At 35.4% G+C, this 16232-nt stretch overlaps 1 protein-coding gene across 1 annotated transcript in view; it reads left to right on the top strand.

The window, feature by feature from the left end:
- The window catches only part of LOC124364445 (probable phosphorylase b kinase regulatory subunit beta), a 69917-nt gene that overhangs the window by 21485 nt on the left and 32200 nt on the right, over window positions 1-16232 (top strand). Inside the window, 4 exon segments of the mRNA XM_046819941.1 lie at window positions 354-550; window positions 930-1089; window positions 9547-9744; window positions 15980-16118. Of these exon segments, the coding sequence (XP_046675897.1) occupies window positions 354-550; window positions 930-1089; window positions 9547-9744; window positions 15980-16118 (694 nt within the window).

Below are 16232 nucleotides of genomic sequence, written 5' to 3'. Positions count from 1 at the left end.
GGTGTTGTTGGACGTAAAGAAGTAAGAGTATTGTCTGTGGTAGCTGGATTTAATAGTTTTTCTTTTCAATATGCTCTGGAAACGTAGGATGGCTTCCTAAAAAATACTTGTTACAATTCATAAGTTTTTTAAAACTGCTGTTGCACAGTGAAACTAACAGCTGATTTTTTGCATTAGTGAAAATATCATGTTCTGGTAGTACAGTGAAGAAGTTATAGGGTTATTTGAATGGTTACAAGAAAGAAAAATTTAGCATAATTCAATAATATGAAACATAACCTCTCAGTGAGGCACCCAATCACATGGATATGACTTGTAGAGTAAAAAGTAACCGAAGAGTTTATTGCCCTCAGATAGATGTGGTGTCCCTCTACCTACTGTTCCTGGTAGAGATGATCACGTCTGGTATGCAGATTATCTACACACAGGACGAGGTGGCCTTCATACAAAACTTGGTGTACTATGTTGAAAGGGCGTACCGCACTCCTGACTTCGGCATGTGGGAGAGAGGCACCAAGTATAACACGGGTGTGCCAGAGATCCATGCCAGGTGATACTAGTTAAATAAAACTATTATTCAAAGTTCAAACTTACAACTACAACTGTTTGATTTAGAAACATGATAACACATCAACTTATTCTTTCCAGTTTAAATATTATGGTTTGGATTGTATTAGTTAAGGTTATCTTCTTAATTTTGTTACTTTTGTTGTCTGTGAGGTAGAATTAGGCTAGGTAAAAAGAAACTAGCTTTTTAAATATTTTTACTTGCACATATTCTTACGTTTTGAATAGGACATTACATATACCTGAATATTGTTTTATTTTATTTTTATTGAATGATAAACCATTGTAACAATTATGTTATATTTATAAACACCTCATTTTAAAGACAGATCTCTAACAAGGAATGTACGAAAATGTTGCAGTTCTATTGGAATGGCTAAAAGTGCTCTCGAAGCAATCAATGGCTGTAATTTGTTTGGGGAGAAAGGAGCCTCGTGGTCTGTAATCTACGTGGACATCGACGCTCACAACAGGAACCGAAGCATCTTTGAAACGTTGCTGCCACGAGAGTCGAGCTCCAAGGTCAGGAAATCCTCACAAGCAGTTGATTTTAATTAGGTTTTTTTAAAGTAAAGCAGATTTGCACAATACATGACTGCCTGCATCTCTTTATTTGCTTATAAGTTAATTTCTTTGTTTAAAATATGCAAATCAACACTGTACAAATATGATATTTTAAAATATAACACATGTGCCTATAGACTTGCAATTTTGTGTGCAATCTCAGTGAAGACTATTATGTGACATATGGTGTGATATTCTCTTTGTTGTGTAATTTATTTTGATTAATGAAATGAAGTTGCATGGTGAGGTACACTAAGCAATAGTCAAGGAAAGGTCTGATAACAGTCGTACTCTCTGATAAGGACTTGATGTGCAGATCACTGCAGTAATATTGAAAGTGTCTTATTACATTTAACTAAAATTACATCTTAAAGAAAAATACATTAACCCTTTAACCGCAGTGAGCCACTATAGTGGCTCGCTGTATGCGGTACCTTGAGCGCCGCGGCAATGTATATATATATATATATACATATTTACATTTAATGACCTTAAAACTATAACAAATTACATTCTAAATTAAAATTTAAAATTAACCAAAATATATACTACTATGTAATAATTAAAAATCAAATTTATCAGCCCTTTGAGTGCCACAGCGTCGCTAATTTTGACGGTACGAAAAGTGCATAAAGTGCCAGCGTCGCCAATTTTGACGTTTCGTATTTCGATAATATTTTATATAGTACATGATTATTTTGGCCAAATAATCAGACGACTGTATTCAATAGGTTCCAAACTATCAACAAATACGAGTTTTATGTTGTTTCTCTAATATTTTATCTGTGAAACATGTTGTTAAGGTACTTATCAAGAAGCCACTATTTTTGGACGAGTTTTCATTATCGGGGACAAAATAAATTACAGTATTAAAAACAACTGACTTTATTTAACCTATTTTGGAATTTACAAGTTATTACAACAATCAATTAAATCAAAAATTGTAAGAACAACGTTTCATTATTCGAAAATGTCAGGCCATTCGTGTGTCTATTTGGAGACGATTTGGAGATAGGAAGTATGACTCATCGAGTATTTTTCGATTCATTATGGAAGAAGGAACGTATAATGAAGTTTATTTTGATCTCTGATAAGGAAAACTCGTCTAAAAATAGTGGGCTGTGATAAGTACCTGTATGATGATTCTGTCTTTCAGTCACGCGACGTAGCGGACGAGTACCGTGTTGCGTAACGGCCTTTCTTGATGTTTATGTGCCGATAACCAAGCATTTGAGTAAATACAAAATAAAATAGTAACTTATACAGTATTTTACTGTATTTCTTTACAAAAGTAATGTATGATTTGAGTTGTGTTCAAGCGAAAAACGTGAATTTTCAGTGTAAATGTTATTAGGGTTATTATTAGTAAATGTAAACTTTTCTGTAAATATGCTAGCAGGTATTTGTTTCTAAATTTACTAATCATATTTATTTGTGTTGTATTAATGTTTTATTAGATTTATTGGGAAAACTACATCATTACTAAGTAATTTCTAAACTCTGACAAATGAAGTACAGTTTATAAAGTGTCGGTACCGGGCAGCATTTTGTTAATACATATAATGCCATGTTTTTAAAATTATAGAATAAGATATTACACATGGGTTTTATTTAGAATCATATGGCCTTTGTCATGCTATAAATGAAAAAAATCTTAAAAATACCGTATACACACAAATTAGGTCGAAACTTAACTTTTTATACAAAATTAAAAAACTTTTTTTATAAATACTGAAATTTTTATATTTTTATAAATCAAATTTTATTTGTAACGATATTTATCATATTCTGCATTTAATAAGAAAAAGAAACAACAACAAAATGATGGAGATCTGTTTGGTAGGTATTTTACAACAGCTTTTTTCCCAAAAGCTTACAAATATGTGAAAAACAGCGTGGCACTTTATGCATATGCCTTCGGAAAATACCTGTGGCACTCAAAGGGTTAATATATAGAAAAATTTCAGACAAAGATAAATACTATATTGGTTACTAATTAAAAGAAAAGGACATTAAAATATAATAATTGTTTATAAAGGGGACTAATTTTGGTTTGCAAATAAGAAAAAGAAAGCATTTAGTTAATAATATTTTGGACTAATCTGTTGTGTATGATATCTATCTGTTCAGTTTGACTAAGAAGCCAATCGGTTATAGCATTGCAAAAAGAATTGAAGGTTTCTAACAACATATTGTCTGTTCTGTAGTTTATTACAGACTGGTTTGTGTTTACATTATGTTTCACGAGTTCTGGTAAAACAATAAGTCAAAGTCAAAGTCAAATCATTTATTGCCACAAACAATACAAGGATTGCACAGGCAGAGGTCAAATTAAAGTAAAATTATCTAAATTACTAAATTTAACATTACATACAGAACCAAAACATAACATACTAAAACTAGTCTTTCTTCTCAAGTAAGTAATCCTGGACACTGTAATATTCCTTTTGAATTAAAAATTCTTTCAATTGGCTTTTGAATTTGTTGGGCTCCTTAACATTCTTTAGATACTGTGGTAGAGAATTAAACAATGATATGCAGGAGGAATATGTTTTATTTCTGAAAAAAGTGGTGCTATGGCGAGGTAGGGTTATGTTATTGTTGTGACGGAGTTGGTATCTATGAGTATGTGTAATATGAGAAGTAAATAAACCAAAATTCTTGATTAGAAATGTCAGGCTGTTGAGGATGTATATTGATGGAAAAGTGAGTATGCCTTTCTCTCGAAATAGCGATCTGCATGACTGATTTCCGGCCAAGTGAAAAACTATCCGAACAGCTCTCTTCTGCAACCTGAAAACATACTGCGTCTTGGTGCTTTCATGGCCCCAAATTGGTACTGCATAAGATAAATAAGGGTAAAAACAACCATGATAAGCCAACAAGAGGATGTCAGCACTTTTGAAACAGGCAAGTCGAGACAATAAAAAAATACTGCTACTTAGCTTACCTGTAACTTTCTCAATATGGTTTGAGAAGTTCAGATTACGGTCAAAAACAACACCAAGATAATTAACAGTGGCTGACGGACTAAACTCGGTATCCCCTATGATAATATTCAAACATTCATTATCCAACTGGTTTCTGATTGCAAAATCAACTAGCTTGGTCTTTGCTGTATTAATACATAAAGAGTTTTCCTCCAGCCACTGAAATAATGAGCTCCCGTCTACGAAAATTTGATTCTCCAGCTGTGGTTTACTCTTACTGGAGACTACGAGGGATGTGTCATCAGCAAATAAGTACAAGTGAGAGTCCGAAATACACCCGGCTATGTCATTTACAAAGAGGAGAAAAAATACAGGACCAAGGACCGATCCCTGGGGCACCCCGGTTCTGACAATTAGTTCTTGAGAAAGTTTTTTTTTTAGCAGTCCGTCAGCATCCATATAGGGAATCTCAACCATCTGTTTTCGACCAGTCACATAAGAATGTATCCATTCAAACACATTGCCTCTCAGCCCAAGATACTCCAGTTTCCTCAAAAGCAAAGTATGATTAAGCAAATAATTGTTTTGTAATAAGTTTCTAGTCAGTAACAAATGTATAGGTAGTTTTGCTTTAAATACTATTTCACTGTATAGTAAGTGCAAAATAATAATGATACACAAGTGATTTAGTGAGCATGTGGTTGTTAGTATGTAGGCCGACCGCGATCTACTAAAGTTATTTTATTTTTCATTATGTAAACAGTTTTGATTAAATGTTGCGATATTTTGACTTTTAGATATTTATGTACTATTTATGTCCAATTATAACTAAAATATGTCATTATATGCTCAATAGCAGGAAAAAACTCCTGAAGAAGGAGGAAGAAGGCTAAAGGTTTTAGCTCTTGAAAATCCTCACATTGAAGGGTTAATTAATTCGAAATAGTGGGATTTGCTTGGGTGGAATGTCCATTTCAACACTTAGTTGACCATAATTTAAGTTAAGAATGGGTATACATGTCCTATCTTAGATGTGTTACTAGTTTAGGTGTATAATGTGTGTATAACAGAGAGCGAGCACCAGAAAACATTCAGTTCACTTGCTATACTGGTGGGCAAACCAGGTACTTACAGGAGGTACTAGAAATGGAACATACTGTACCTTTACTGTAATGGGTGAGGGTAAAAAACAGTTCAATCATAACATCCATTTTATTACATCGTCTTCTGTCTTGTATAATGCAATGAGAACTGTTGACGTTTATCAATTATTTCTATTATTTATTGGACTCACCGAGAGAAACTTCAAGAACAGATTAGGTCAGTGCAATCTGATAATGTGAAGTTATCTTCCGTTCTTCAAGGCCACACAGAGGCAATTGGGGACTTTTTGACTAGGCCAAGTGACAGTGAGCGAGTGTCTTACTCTGGTATACTGAAATCTACCTCTAAAAATACTAACTCTTTCTATCCTATGATAGATAGTAATAATGAGAACAGACGTGTTATGTCTACATCTGGAAAATCTGACAGTTTAGACCGGCGTGAAACTGGTCGGACTATTGACCTATGTAAATCTGACAGTGCATCAGATTTGGAGGGTTATCAACACACTAGAAGATCTGCAGTATTACCACCTAGGCCTAAATCAACATTAACGGAGTTGGAGGAAAGTGACAGCAATGATGGTTTTGTTGAGGTTAAATATAAAAAGCACAATAAGCGCACCTCATACACACCTCAGCGCAAGACTGGTGCTAACAAACATAAGTTTTTTACAGGTCGTGCAACTGTGACTGATGCCAAACTAAAAGTAGTAGAAAGGTACAGACATGTTTTTGTTTCAAGATTTTCTGGAAATGTGGAATGTGAAGATATCAAAGAGTATCTGAGTGGCAGTGCTAAAGCTAATTATGAGGTAACCAAGTTAAAAAACAGACGTCCAGGATATAGTTCCTTTAAGGTTGGTGTTCCCTTATCACTGTGGAATAAGGTGTTTGATGCAGATTTTTGGCCTGAAGGTATTTACATAAGTCGCTTTAGATATTCAAACAAAGGCAACTCTGATTCTTCAAAACATTCTTTTTTGGAGATGAAGACCGTGTTGGTACCAAATACGTAGGCCTATACAAGAATAATTTTTCACTGATGTTGTGGAATGTACAAGGTTTGATAAATAAAACTGATATTCTTAAACTAGTTGCTGATAATAACAATCTAGATGTTATTTGTATATGTGAACACTGGATCTCTGATAACGATATCAGCAATCTTGTTATCCCTGGCTACCGTACTGTCAGCTATTTTTGTAGGAAAACCAAACAGAGAGGAGGAACTTTGATCTTCATAAAGGAACACATAAACTCTGTGATCTACGACAGACTTCCATCAGTGGTTGAAGAGCTTCAATTCGAGGCGGCAGCAGTTCTCCTTTGTGATTTCAAAACTGTGGTTGTGTCATTCTACCGTCCACCACAAGGTAACACCTATGCTTTCCTAGATAAGCTACATGATGTTTTTTCCAGTCTCTATGGTGGGACCTTCAATCTTATTCTGGCTGGGGACTTCAACATAGATTTTATGTCTAACACTAGTGAAACTCTACAACTTCAAAACTTGATAAACAGTTTTAATCTAACTCCAGCAGTAGTTGAGATTACAAGACCTAACGCCACTTCTGATGGGGGCGGTACATGTATCGACAACATTATAACCTCATTGCATCCAGACAGATGGACAGCGAATGTAGTACATATTGGTGTATCCGATCACAATTCAATAGTTTTTAAGGCATGTATCGATAATGAAATACAATCTAACCGACCTTTCAAGCCTGTCGGTCATTCTAGAATACTAAACTGTGAAAACAAAAATATATTTTTGTTTTACTTAAAGAAAATAAGTTGGCTTGATGTATATAGTAATGGTAGTGATGTAAATCATAAGTTTCAATTGTTCTTTGATTCTCTCATGTGGGCTGTAAATAGTTCCTTCCCATTTAGGACTAAGTTTGGTGGTAGCAAAACTGGGAGAAAAAGCAAAAGTAGCAATTGGTATCATGAGGGTCTTGTTTCTATTAAAAGGGATCTAGATAGGCTGCATTTTTTGTTAAAGAATAGTATAGATCTTGATGGCAAGATTTACAATAGTTATAAGTCAGTTAAAAAGCTCTATCAAGATGAAATTCAAAAAGCAAAATTATCTGCAAATTGTGATATGGTAAATGCTTCCTTGAATAAAACCAAGGCTGCTTGGTCAGTTATCAATAGCTGTACGAAGAGTAACAGTAAACCTCTGCCAACGCCAGTTTCTTTGACAGCAGATAAATTTAATAAATATTTTGTGGATTGTGTAAATGACATTAGAACCAAGGTGCCTTGTAGTATAGAAGACCATATCTTTTATGTAAATAGTGTCAACTGTGATTGTAATAGATTTGTAAATAGTTTTAATATTAATGTTTTTACTGTAGAAGAAGTTTTTAAAGCCATAAATGAAATAAGAGAAAGCTCATGCTTGGATGTCTATGGGCTAAATGCTGCCATTCTAAAAATTGCTTCTGTTTTTATTTGTGAAGTCCTCACTTACTTATTCAATTTAAGTATCACTCAAGGTGTTTTTCCTGACTTATTGAAGGTTAGTAAGGTAATACCCATACACAAAAGAGGAGCAAAAGAGTTATGTGACAATTATAGACCTATATCTATTGTGCCCACAGTGTCAAAAGTCTTGGAGCAACTTTTACATGGTCAGCTTGTGCACTTTTTGGAAATCAATGACTTATTGTCAAAAAGTCAGTTTGGCTTTAGGCCAAAGAAGAGCACTGTTGAAGCTGTTCAACAAGTAATTATCAACTCCTATGAAGGTATTGAGAACCATAATAGTGTAGTTCTGAGATCCTATGATATGTCCAAGGCCTTTGACACTGTGGACCACAACATCTTGGTAAATAAGTTACCTTATTACTTTTTCAGTAATTCTGTTGTAAGCCTGTTAAAATCATATTTAGAAAATAGACGTCAAACCGTGTTCCTAAACGGCAACTTTTCTAGCACACTGTATGTACGCCATGGAGTTCCACAAGGTTCCATTTTGGGGCCAATGCTTTTTGTCCTGTATATCAACGACCTTCCATACAATTTGCAAAGTAACAGTATAAAGACCTTTTTGTTTGCAGATGTCTTGGGAATGTGTATACAAGATAAGTGTGTAGATAATACCAATGCCATTTTAACAGACAGTTCTGAGACCATCCTCGATTGGTGTAGTGCCAACAAACTTAAGCTAAACTCTCAAAAAACACAAGATCTCACTTTAAGTCTTTCAAATAAAGGGGGCTGTGATCCTCCTCTCAAGTTTCTTGGCATATATTTGCAGAGTGATTTAAAATGGCAACATCATATCGATTATGTGGCAACAAAGATTTCAAAAGGCATATTCTTGATAAGATCTTTAAGAAATAAAGTAACTCGGGACATCCTGCTTAGTGTGTATTATGCCTTTGTACATAGTCAGCTAAACTATGGAATCATCCTTTGGGGAAACTCTGGCTATTGTGATAAGTTGTTTGTTTTGCAAAAAAGAATCATTAGGCTTATTTGCAGTTTGCCAGATTTGACTCACTGTAGACCATATTTTATAAAATTAGGCATTCTTTCCCTCCCATCAATGTATGTTTTTTCTACACTAATGTACATTAAAGAAAACCTCTATGGCTTTCAACATATAACTGATATTCATGGCTATGAAACAAGGAATAGGCATAATATTGTTACAAAAAGATATAATTACTCTAGCACTCAAAACAGCTTTATATATCAAGGCATTAAGTTATTCAATGCATTACCTAGTGACGTCAAAGGCATGTCCCTAAACAGGTTTAAAATTGCTATTAAGTTATGGTTGACTGAAAGATGCTTGTATAGTGTAAGTGAGTACTTTGATGTATAGGGTAACTTTCAACCTGGTTTCGGTCCTCTGGCATCTCTGTATTTTATAAATGTTTAGTTAATTTTAAACCTAGACTGTTAAATTGAAATTTTAAATTAGGCCTAGTTTTATTGAACAAAATATTCACCATTTTGACAATGTCTTACAAAATGACCAAAGACTTTAATCTTTAATATAGTAAATAAAAACATGTATTTAAGGGTTGATGTATTTTTAAAATGTATTTGTATTTAATAATTATACGTTAGTGTGGATTGTTGTTATCCTTTAACTGTTGACGTTGTTATACACTTTGTGTTCTGACAATAAATGATTGATTGATTGATTAGTAGGCTTTTTGATGTTCTCATTATTGCAACTTGCAAACAATTAGATGTCAGAAATATACCACAACTTTTAGATTTAACTTGTTGACATTGAAATTGAAATTTAGTGCAGAAGCCAAGAGCAGGAAGTACAGACACTGTCTAGATGAGTTTGAATAAGAGGGTACTTATATGTGTTTATGATACTGACTAAGAGGAGTGTATTGTAGGGAGTGGACACAGCTTTACTTCCGACCATTTCCTTTCCGGCATTTGCCACTCACGAGGAGTTCCTCAGTTCCACCACCAAGACTACAATTATCCGTCAGCTCAAGGGTCAGAATGGTTTCCGGAGATTTGGCAGGGACGGGTACAAGTGTGTACTGGAGGATCCAAAACGGCGATTCTACAAAACTGGAGAAACAAAGGTAAGATGCTTAGGGAAATGAGATTGTTTTAAAAATTAAAATATATCAATCATCATATAGTATTTCATTTCATCAACTAAATAACTCATTTTAATCAAACAGAATATGAGTGTGTGGCAAACTGTTACAATAAGAAAAGCTTAACCTATAATAACAAATAATCTATAATCAACACCTTACCTGGAGTACCGTGAGTCAATTCACTAATAAAACAAACAATTTCAACTAAAGATTAACAAGAAAATATACTTTTAAAAAACACTACTAGCTGACCTACATTTCAAGGGCAGCAATACGTTGAAAATCAGATTTTTACAACTAAGCACTGTTTTAAAACATGAGAATAATGCTCTAAGATAAAAATATTTATTTGCAACACATAAAAAAAAGAGAGAAATTTTATATAACATAAAACTGTGACGTCACAAAATAGTTTAACTACATAAGCTAGTGACGTCACTAACACTACTTATAATTCTTCTCAATAACAAGACTGTCTTGTTAGCTAGACTAAGCCACCTGTGAGCCAGGCCGCTGACCTAGATAACAGAGTCAGCATTCCTCTACTCAGCATAACTCCTCACAACTGGCAATAGTGCTATCACAGGCTGTATTATATATCTCTCCTGATACAAATGCACAATTACATTTCAAACCTGCCCACACTCTCTGACCACTAAGAGTTTGACAAACTTAGTATAAATAAACAGTTTCTGAATGACATTACCCTATTGTTGACCACTAAGAGTCTGACAAACTTAGTATAAATAAACAGTTTCTGAATGACATTACCCTATTGTTGACCACTAAGAGTCTGACAAACTTAGTATAAATAAACAGTTTCTGAATGACATTATCCTATTTTTGACCAATAAGAGTCTGACCTGAGTTACTAAATTTTACATTAGAACCTGAAGATTTTTGACATAAAGAAACAGCCAAACTTTTAAAAACTGATTCAATTTTACATTGGAACAATGACCTCCAAATACCCATGTGGCGCTTGTAGTATTGGAGTAAAGTATTCTGCTATTAAATGTACAGGCCCATGTCACCTGTGGTACCATGCAGGGTGTGTAAATATTACAGACAAGTGCCTCAAGAAATTGTCAAAGGTTGAGATTAACACATGGACCTGCAGAAACTGCTCTGACCTACCAAAATTACCCACAATATCTGTCCTTCAAGACAAGGCTAACCAGTCACTTGACCTAGCACCTATAACCTCATCTGGTCCACAAAACAAAACATCCAATAACTCAATTACAGCCCTGGAAAACAGTCTTATTGAAAATGATCTTTTACAAAACTCAGTTAGTGAAGAGGATAAGCTGACAATGGCTGCTACAATAGGTTCGGCATTACTGGAAGAAAACCGACAATTAAAGGAACAAATATCTATTTTAGAAAGCAAGTTGACAAGTACCCAGTGCAAGCTAGCTAGTAGTGAGGCTAAGATTGAAGAACTGACTGAAGAAGAAGATAAATACAATAGAAGAATTGAATCTCTGACCCAAGAGTTAGCAGAGCTACAAAGTCAAATTCAAAAAGAAAAGCAAAAGAACTTGGAAATCCAAAATATCTTTGAAGACTATGATCAAAAGCAGGAACATCTAATTGAAGACCAATCCATTAAAATAAAAAATCTTGAAACACAAATCTCTCTTCTAAACACAAATGCAATACACCTAAGAGATAGTGGCAAACTGGAAACTAGAAGTAAGGTAGAAACTGAGACTCAAACCGCAGAATGTCTTGCATCACCAGAGACAAAACTTAAAACCCCACCAAACATTGTATTGGAGTTGGCCCAGATGAAATCCAGACAAGATAGTTTGGAGACCACAATTGCACGCCTTAATGATCAGCTTAACTCCCAGCCCAATGTTTCACAAAGACCTGTTCTTCATGAACAGAGTACTCAAACTGTAATAATTCCAACACAGACAACTTCAAGGTACCCAAAATCCACTCCAAAAACATTTGTTAACAGCTCACTTCATAGTACAAGGAAAATTCAACAAAAACAAATTAACCACATGAGTATCTCACTTCAAACAGCAAAATATGCTGCCAGCCAAATAAAAAACCATCCCATTCCTTGTAATAACTTCCAGACATTGGACACACTTAAGTTCGACACAGCAAACCTACAACCAAAAATTGTTGAAGATAACCTCTTACCTTTAAGTAAAGAGACACCACCCTTGGAGAAAAGACCACCTTACACTGCAACCAAACTTGGGCCCAAAGAAACAATAGAAGAATTTTACAACACAAACATTGAGCAATTTAAAGCTAACTATCTAATAAACCACTCCAATAACAACTCTTCTCCTTCTTTTTTATTGAATGGCAGCCACAGAAAGGAGAGAACTTGACCCCCAACGCAGTAAAGAAGAAGTCATTTAAAAGGGAACTGCTAATACTACATCAAAATGTACAAGAGGTAAGGAACAAAGTAGACAGATTATCTCATCTACTTCAAGACATTCAACCTGACATAGTCATCTTGAGTGAGCATGGTCTGAAGTCTGAACTCTTAGAGAATACTAAACTCCCAGAATACTCCCTCAAAGCACACTTTTGCAGGAAAGAAACCAGAAAAGGAGGGGTTGCAATATATGTGAAAGACTCACTACAACAAAAAACAGAGCCACTGGAGATATCGCATCATTGCAAGGAACTCGTATGTGAGGTGGCAATGCTCAGAATAGCGGTCGGAAAACAACACCTTTACGTCTCTGGCATATATAGATCTCCAAGCGAAAAGTTGAATGAAGCCTTAGACATTCTTTCTAACATCATCGAAGAAACTAAGGCTGAAAACCACTCAATAATCATTATGGGTGATATAAACGTAAACAGCCTAGTGTCAAATAATGAATCACGAAAACTTGAAGAAACACTGGCCAGCCATAACATGATGAGATTGCCTCTACCCCCAACCAGAATCACTTACAACTCCACCTCCTCCATAGACTGTATATGCTCAAACCTATCTGCATCCAACATCAATGCCACAGTAATACACACAGGCTTGTCAGACCACACCGCACAATTGAGTAAAATATCTCTTGAAGCACAGAAAACAGAAACCTCTAGTCTTATTCAACGACAAATGAAAAAGGACAATCTTGACACTCTAAAAACTTTACTGCACAATGAGGACTGGGCTGGAGTATTTGGAGCCCAAAATGCTGAAGACGCATACAATGCCTTCTTAAATACTCTGGCAATATACATTGATGCAGCTTGCCCTAAAAAGAAAACCAGAAATAAGAAGAAAACAAATTTTAACCATAAAGACGGTGAAGCTCTTACACTGAAAGAAACTTATCTTCAATGCCTTAGAAAGTACCAGACTACAGGAAGTGACCTGCATAAAACAGACACAGCCCTTGCTAAGAAAAACTATGACCTTAGACTAAAAATGCTAAAACGCCAGGCATCATCTAACTGTATAAACAGAGCTGACAATAAATCAAAAGCAATCTGGCAAATAGTAAACAGTGAAAGGAAGAGTGCAGAACAAGGCAAAGAGCAGCTGAAACTGAAGATAAATGGAAAAGAAACAACCAATCCAAATGAAATCGCTGAACATTTCAATGAATTCTTCACCAAAGTTGCACAGAAAACGTTGGACATCAATAATCAGCACCAAAAAGGTCAACAGCTAACACTCCATGTAGCAAATTGTAGGCTCAGCCAACTTCACAACACCACTACAGAAGAAGTACAAATTATGATTAAAAGCATGAAGTCTAAAACCTCAGCAGGGCTTGATGAAGTATCATCAAAGTTACTTAAACACTGCAGTGAAGCCCTTACAACCCCCTTGGTCAGCATCATAAATAAGTCACTATCATCGGGACTCTTTCCATCCGCCTTGAAAGTTGCAAAAGTATATCCTAAGCATAAAAGTAACTGCCAAAAGACACCTAGCAACTATAGACCAATTTCACTGATCTCCACCTTTTCCAAAGTAATAGAAAAAGTTGTATTAAAGAGACTGATGGACTACCTTAAACAACAAAACTTGCTAACTAATAGTCAGCATGGGTTTGTGAAAGGCAGATCCACAACAACTGCAATTGCTGAGCTGGCAGAGTTCATTTGCGATCAACTGGAAGCAGGAAAGCTTGTGACTGGCATAATGCTTGACTTCAGCAAAGCCTTTGACTGCCTAGGACACAACCTCATCCTGCAAAAACTTCAAAGCCTGGGTATTAGTGGCTCTGCTTACAGGTGGTTTAAAAGCTATTTGGAAGAACGCACCCAAGTGGTGGAGATAAGACATCATAGCAAAGGGATAAAACAAAACATCAGATCCAAACCGTTACCTGTAAGCCGAGGAGTTCCACAAGGATCAGTCCTAGGCCCTGTACTGTTTATCTTATTTACCAATGACATGCCTCATCTCTTAAATGCCTACTGTTCTACTTTAATGTACGCTGACGATACTACTCTTCTGCTCACTGGGAGCTCTGCAGAAGAGCTAGCAATTGACTCATATACTGCACTAAATATGGCATACCAGTACTGCCACTCAAACGACCTAGTAGTCAATATGACCAAGACCAAACAACTAGCATTCGGTAGAAGACGAGATGAAATTGCAGCCCTACCAGAAGTTGACATGCAACCCAAGGCAACATTTCTTGGCGTAACAATTGACGAAACTCTTTCATGGACTCAGCATGTTGACAACCTTTGCAGGAAACTAAACACCAGCCTCTTTGTTATCAAAAGAATTTACCACATTAGTGATTTAATCACTGCAAAGACAACTTATTATGCCCTTTTTGAATCACATCTGAGGTACAGCATTGCTATATGGGGAGGCACCACAGTCACTAACCTACAGAGACTTCTCCTGATACAGAAGAAAGTAATAAGAACTCTTAAAGGCCTAGGACCCAAGGAAAGCTGTCGTGAAGGTTTCAAGGATCTTCGCATCTTGACAGTTGTGGCCCTCTACATCCAGGAAGTGATTATGTTTGCCGACATGAATGAACTCCCTCGGGGAACAGATGTACACCAGTACAACACTCGACATGCTGACAACTACATCCTGCCAGCACACCATCTATCACTGTACGGGAGGAAGCCATCGTACATGGGACGCAAGCTCTACAACCTGCTGCCAACCGAGATAAAGGCTCAGAAGGGCAAGAAACTGAAGATGGCACTGAATAGATGGCTGGTGACCAGGCCATTCTACACGCTGGAAGAATATTTACAAGACACATGACCATCTTAGACATCAAGACTGCTCAATTCAACTTATTTATTTTGTAAATTTTAAACTTTAACATTGTATTATTGACGCCAATACATTTCTCTATGAAATTTTGTAAATAAAGAGATTTTGACTTTGACTTTGACTTTAACCTATTCAGTTACTTTGATGAAGCTTTTCCACGGCCCTCAGCATGAGCCCGTTATACTTTGATGGAACACTTCGACGCCAGCAATAGTTCGCTTTAAACGTGATAGATAGCTCCATCAATCATGCAATGTTGCATAGCTTTGGTTTTTCATCTGTGTAGAACAATGTCTTTATTTTGCTTGTTGGATAATCTGGCATAAACATAAAATAACAGATGTTTTATTTGATATATGTTATATGATATAGGTTTGTTGTTAATGTCAGTAAACATGGCTTGTGATAGTTTACACAACAGTGAATTAGATCGTTTATAGAACAACTAGTTATTTTGATGGAGAATTTTGTTTCGAGTGATGAATCAGAATTGGAATGTGATTGTGTTGTGTGAACAGAAAACACGTATCATTATGAATCAGAAGAGAAATGGCCAGTTCCCAGCATTAGGTACATAAGTGCTAGTATAATCTTTTATGTAATTACAGATGAATTTATGATTAGGGTTGATTCAAATTTGATAATTAGATTAATGACCTACACTGACAAAGGTAGGTAAACTTAAGAAGAACATTGATACGAAAATTTGGATGAAAATTAATGCTAAACATTAGTAGGTGAATGGGTTAAGTAATAATGGTGTTAATGATACATAATAAAATAAAATCTGTTCATAACTTAGTTTAAAACTGAATTATTATTATAAGTTAGTGAATGTTTGCTATCAAGAAAATTTGTCACAAAGCACAAGTGAGAAAGGCCTCTGTTATTCATGTTATAATCATCAATGGAGTCTCTTAGAGTTTGTCAAATACAGTTAACTCTCACTATGCTATCATTGATCTACAGGAGTTTGAGAACATCGAATGTGAATGGCCTCTGTTCTTCATGTTCATGATCATCGATGGAGTCTTTAAGAGTTTGCCAGATCAAGTGGATGAGTATCGCAATCTCTTGTCAAATGTAATCTGCAAAGATCTTAATGGAGGTAATATATAAGATATACTAATAAAAGTATTAATTGTTTTATAATTTATGACAGATTTATGATACTGAAATGGTAGTGAAGTGAGATAATGTGTAGTGTTAATAGCTTCTAGTA

The sequence above is a fragment of the Homalodisca vitripennis genome, chromosome 6, assembly GCF_021130785.1.
Source record: "Homalodisca vitripennis isolate AUS2020 chromosome 6, UT_GWSS_2.1, whole genome shotgun sequence".
Classification (NCBI taxonomy): Eukaryota; Metazoa; Arthropoda; class Insecta; order Hemiptera; family Cicadellidae; genus Homalodisca; species Homalodisca vitripennis.
The sequence above is the reverse complement of the archived record's forward strand: the minus strand, read 5'-3'. Positions and strand labels throughout refer to the sequence as shown.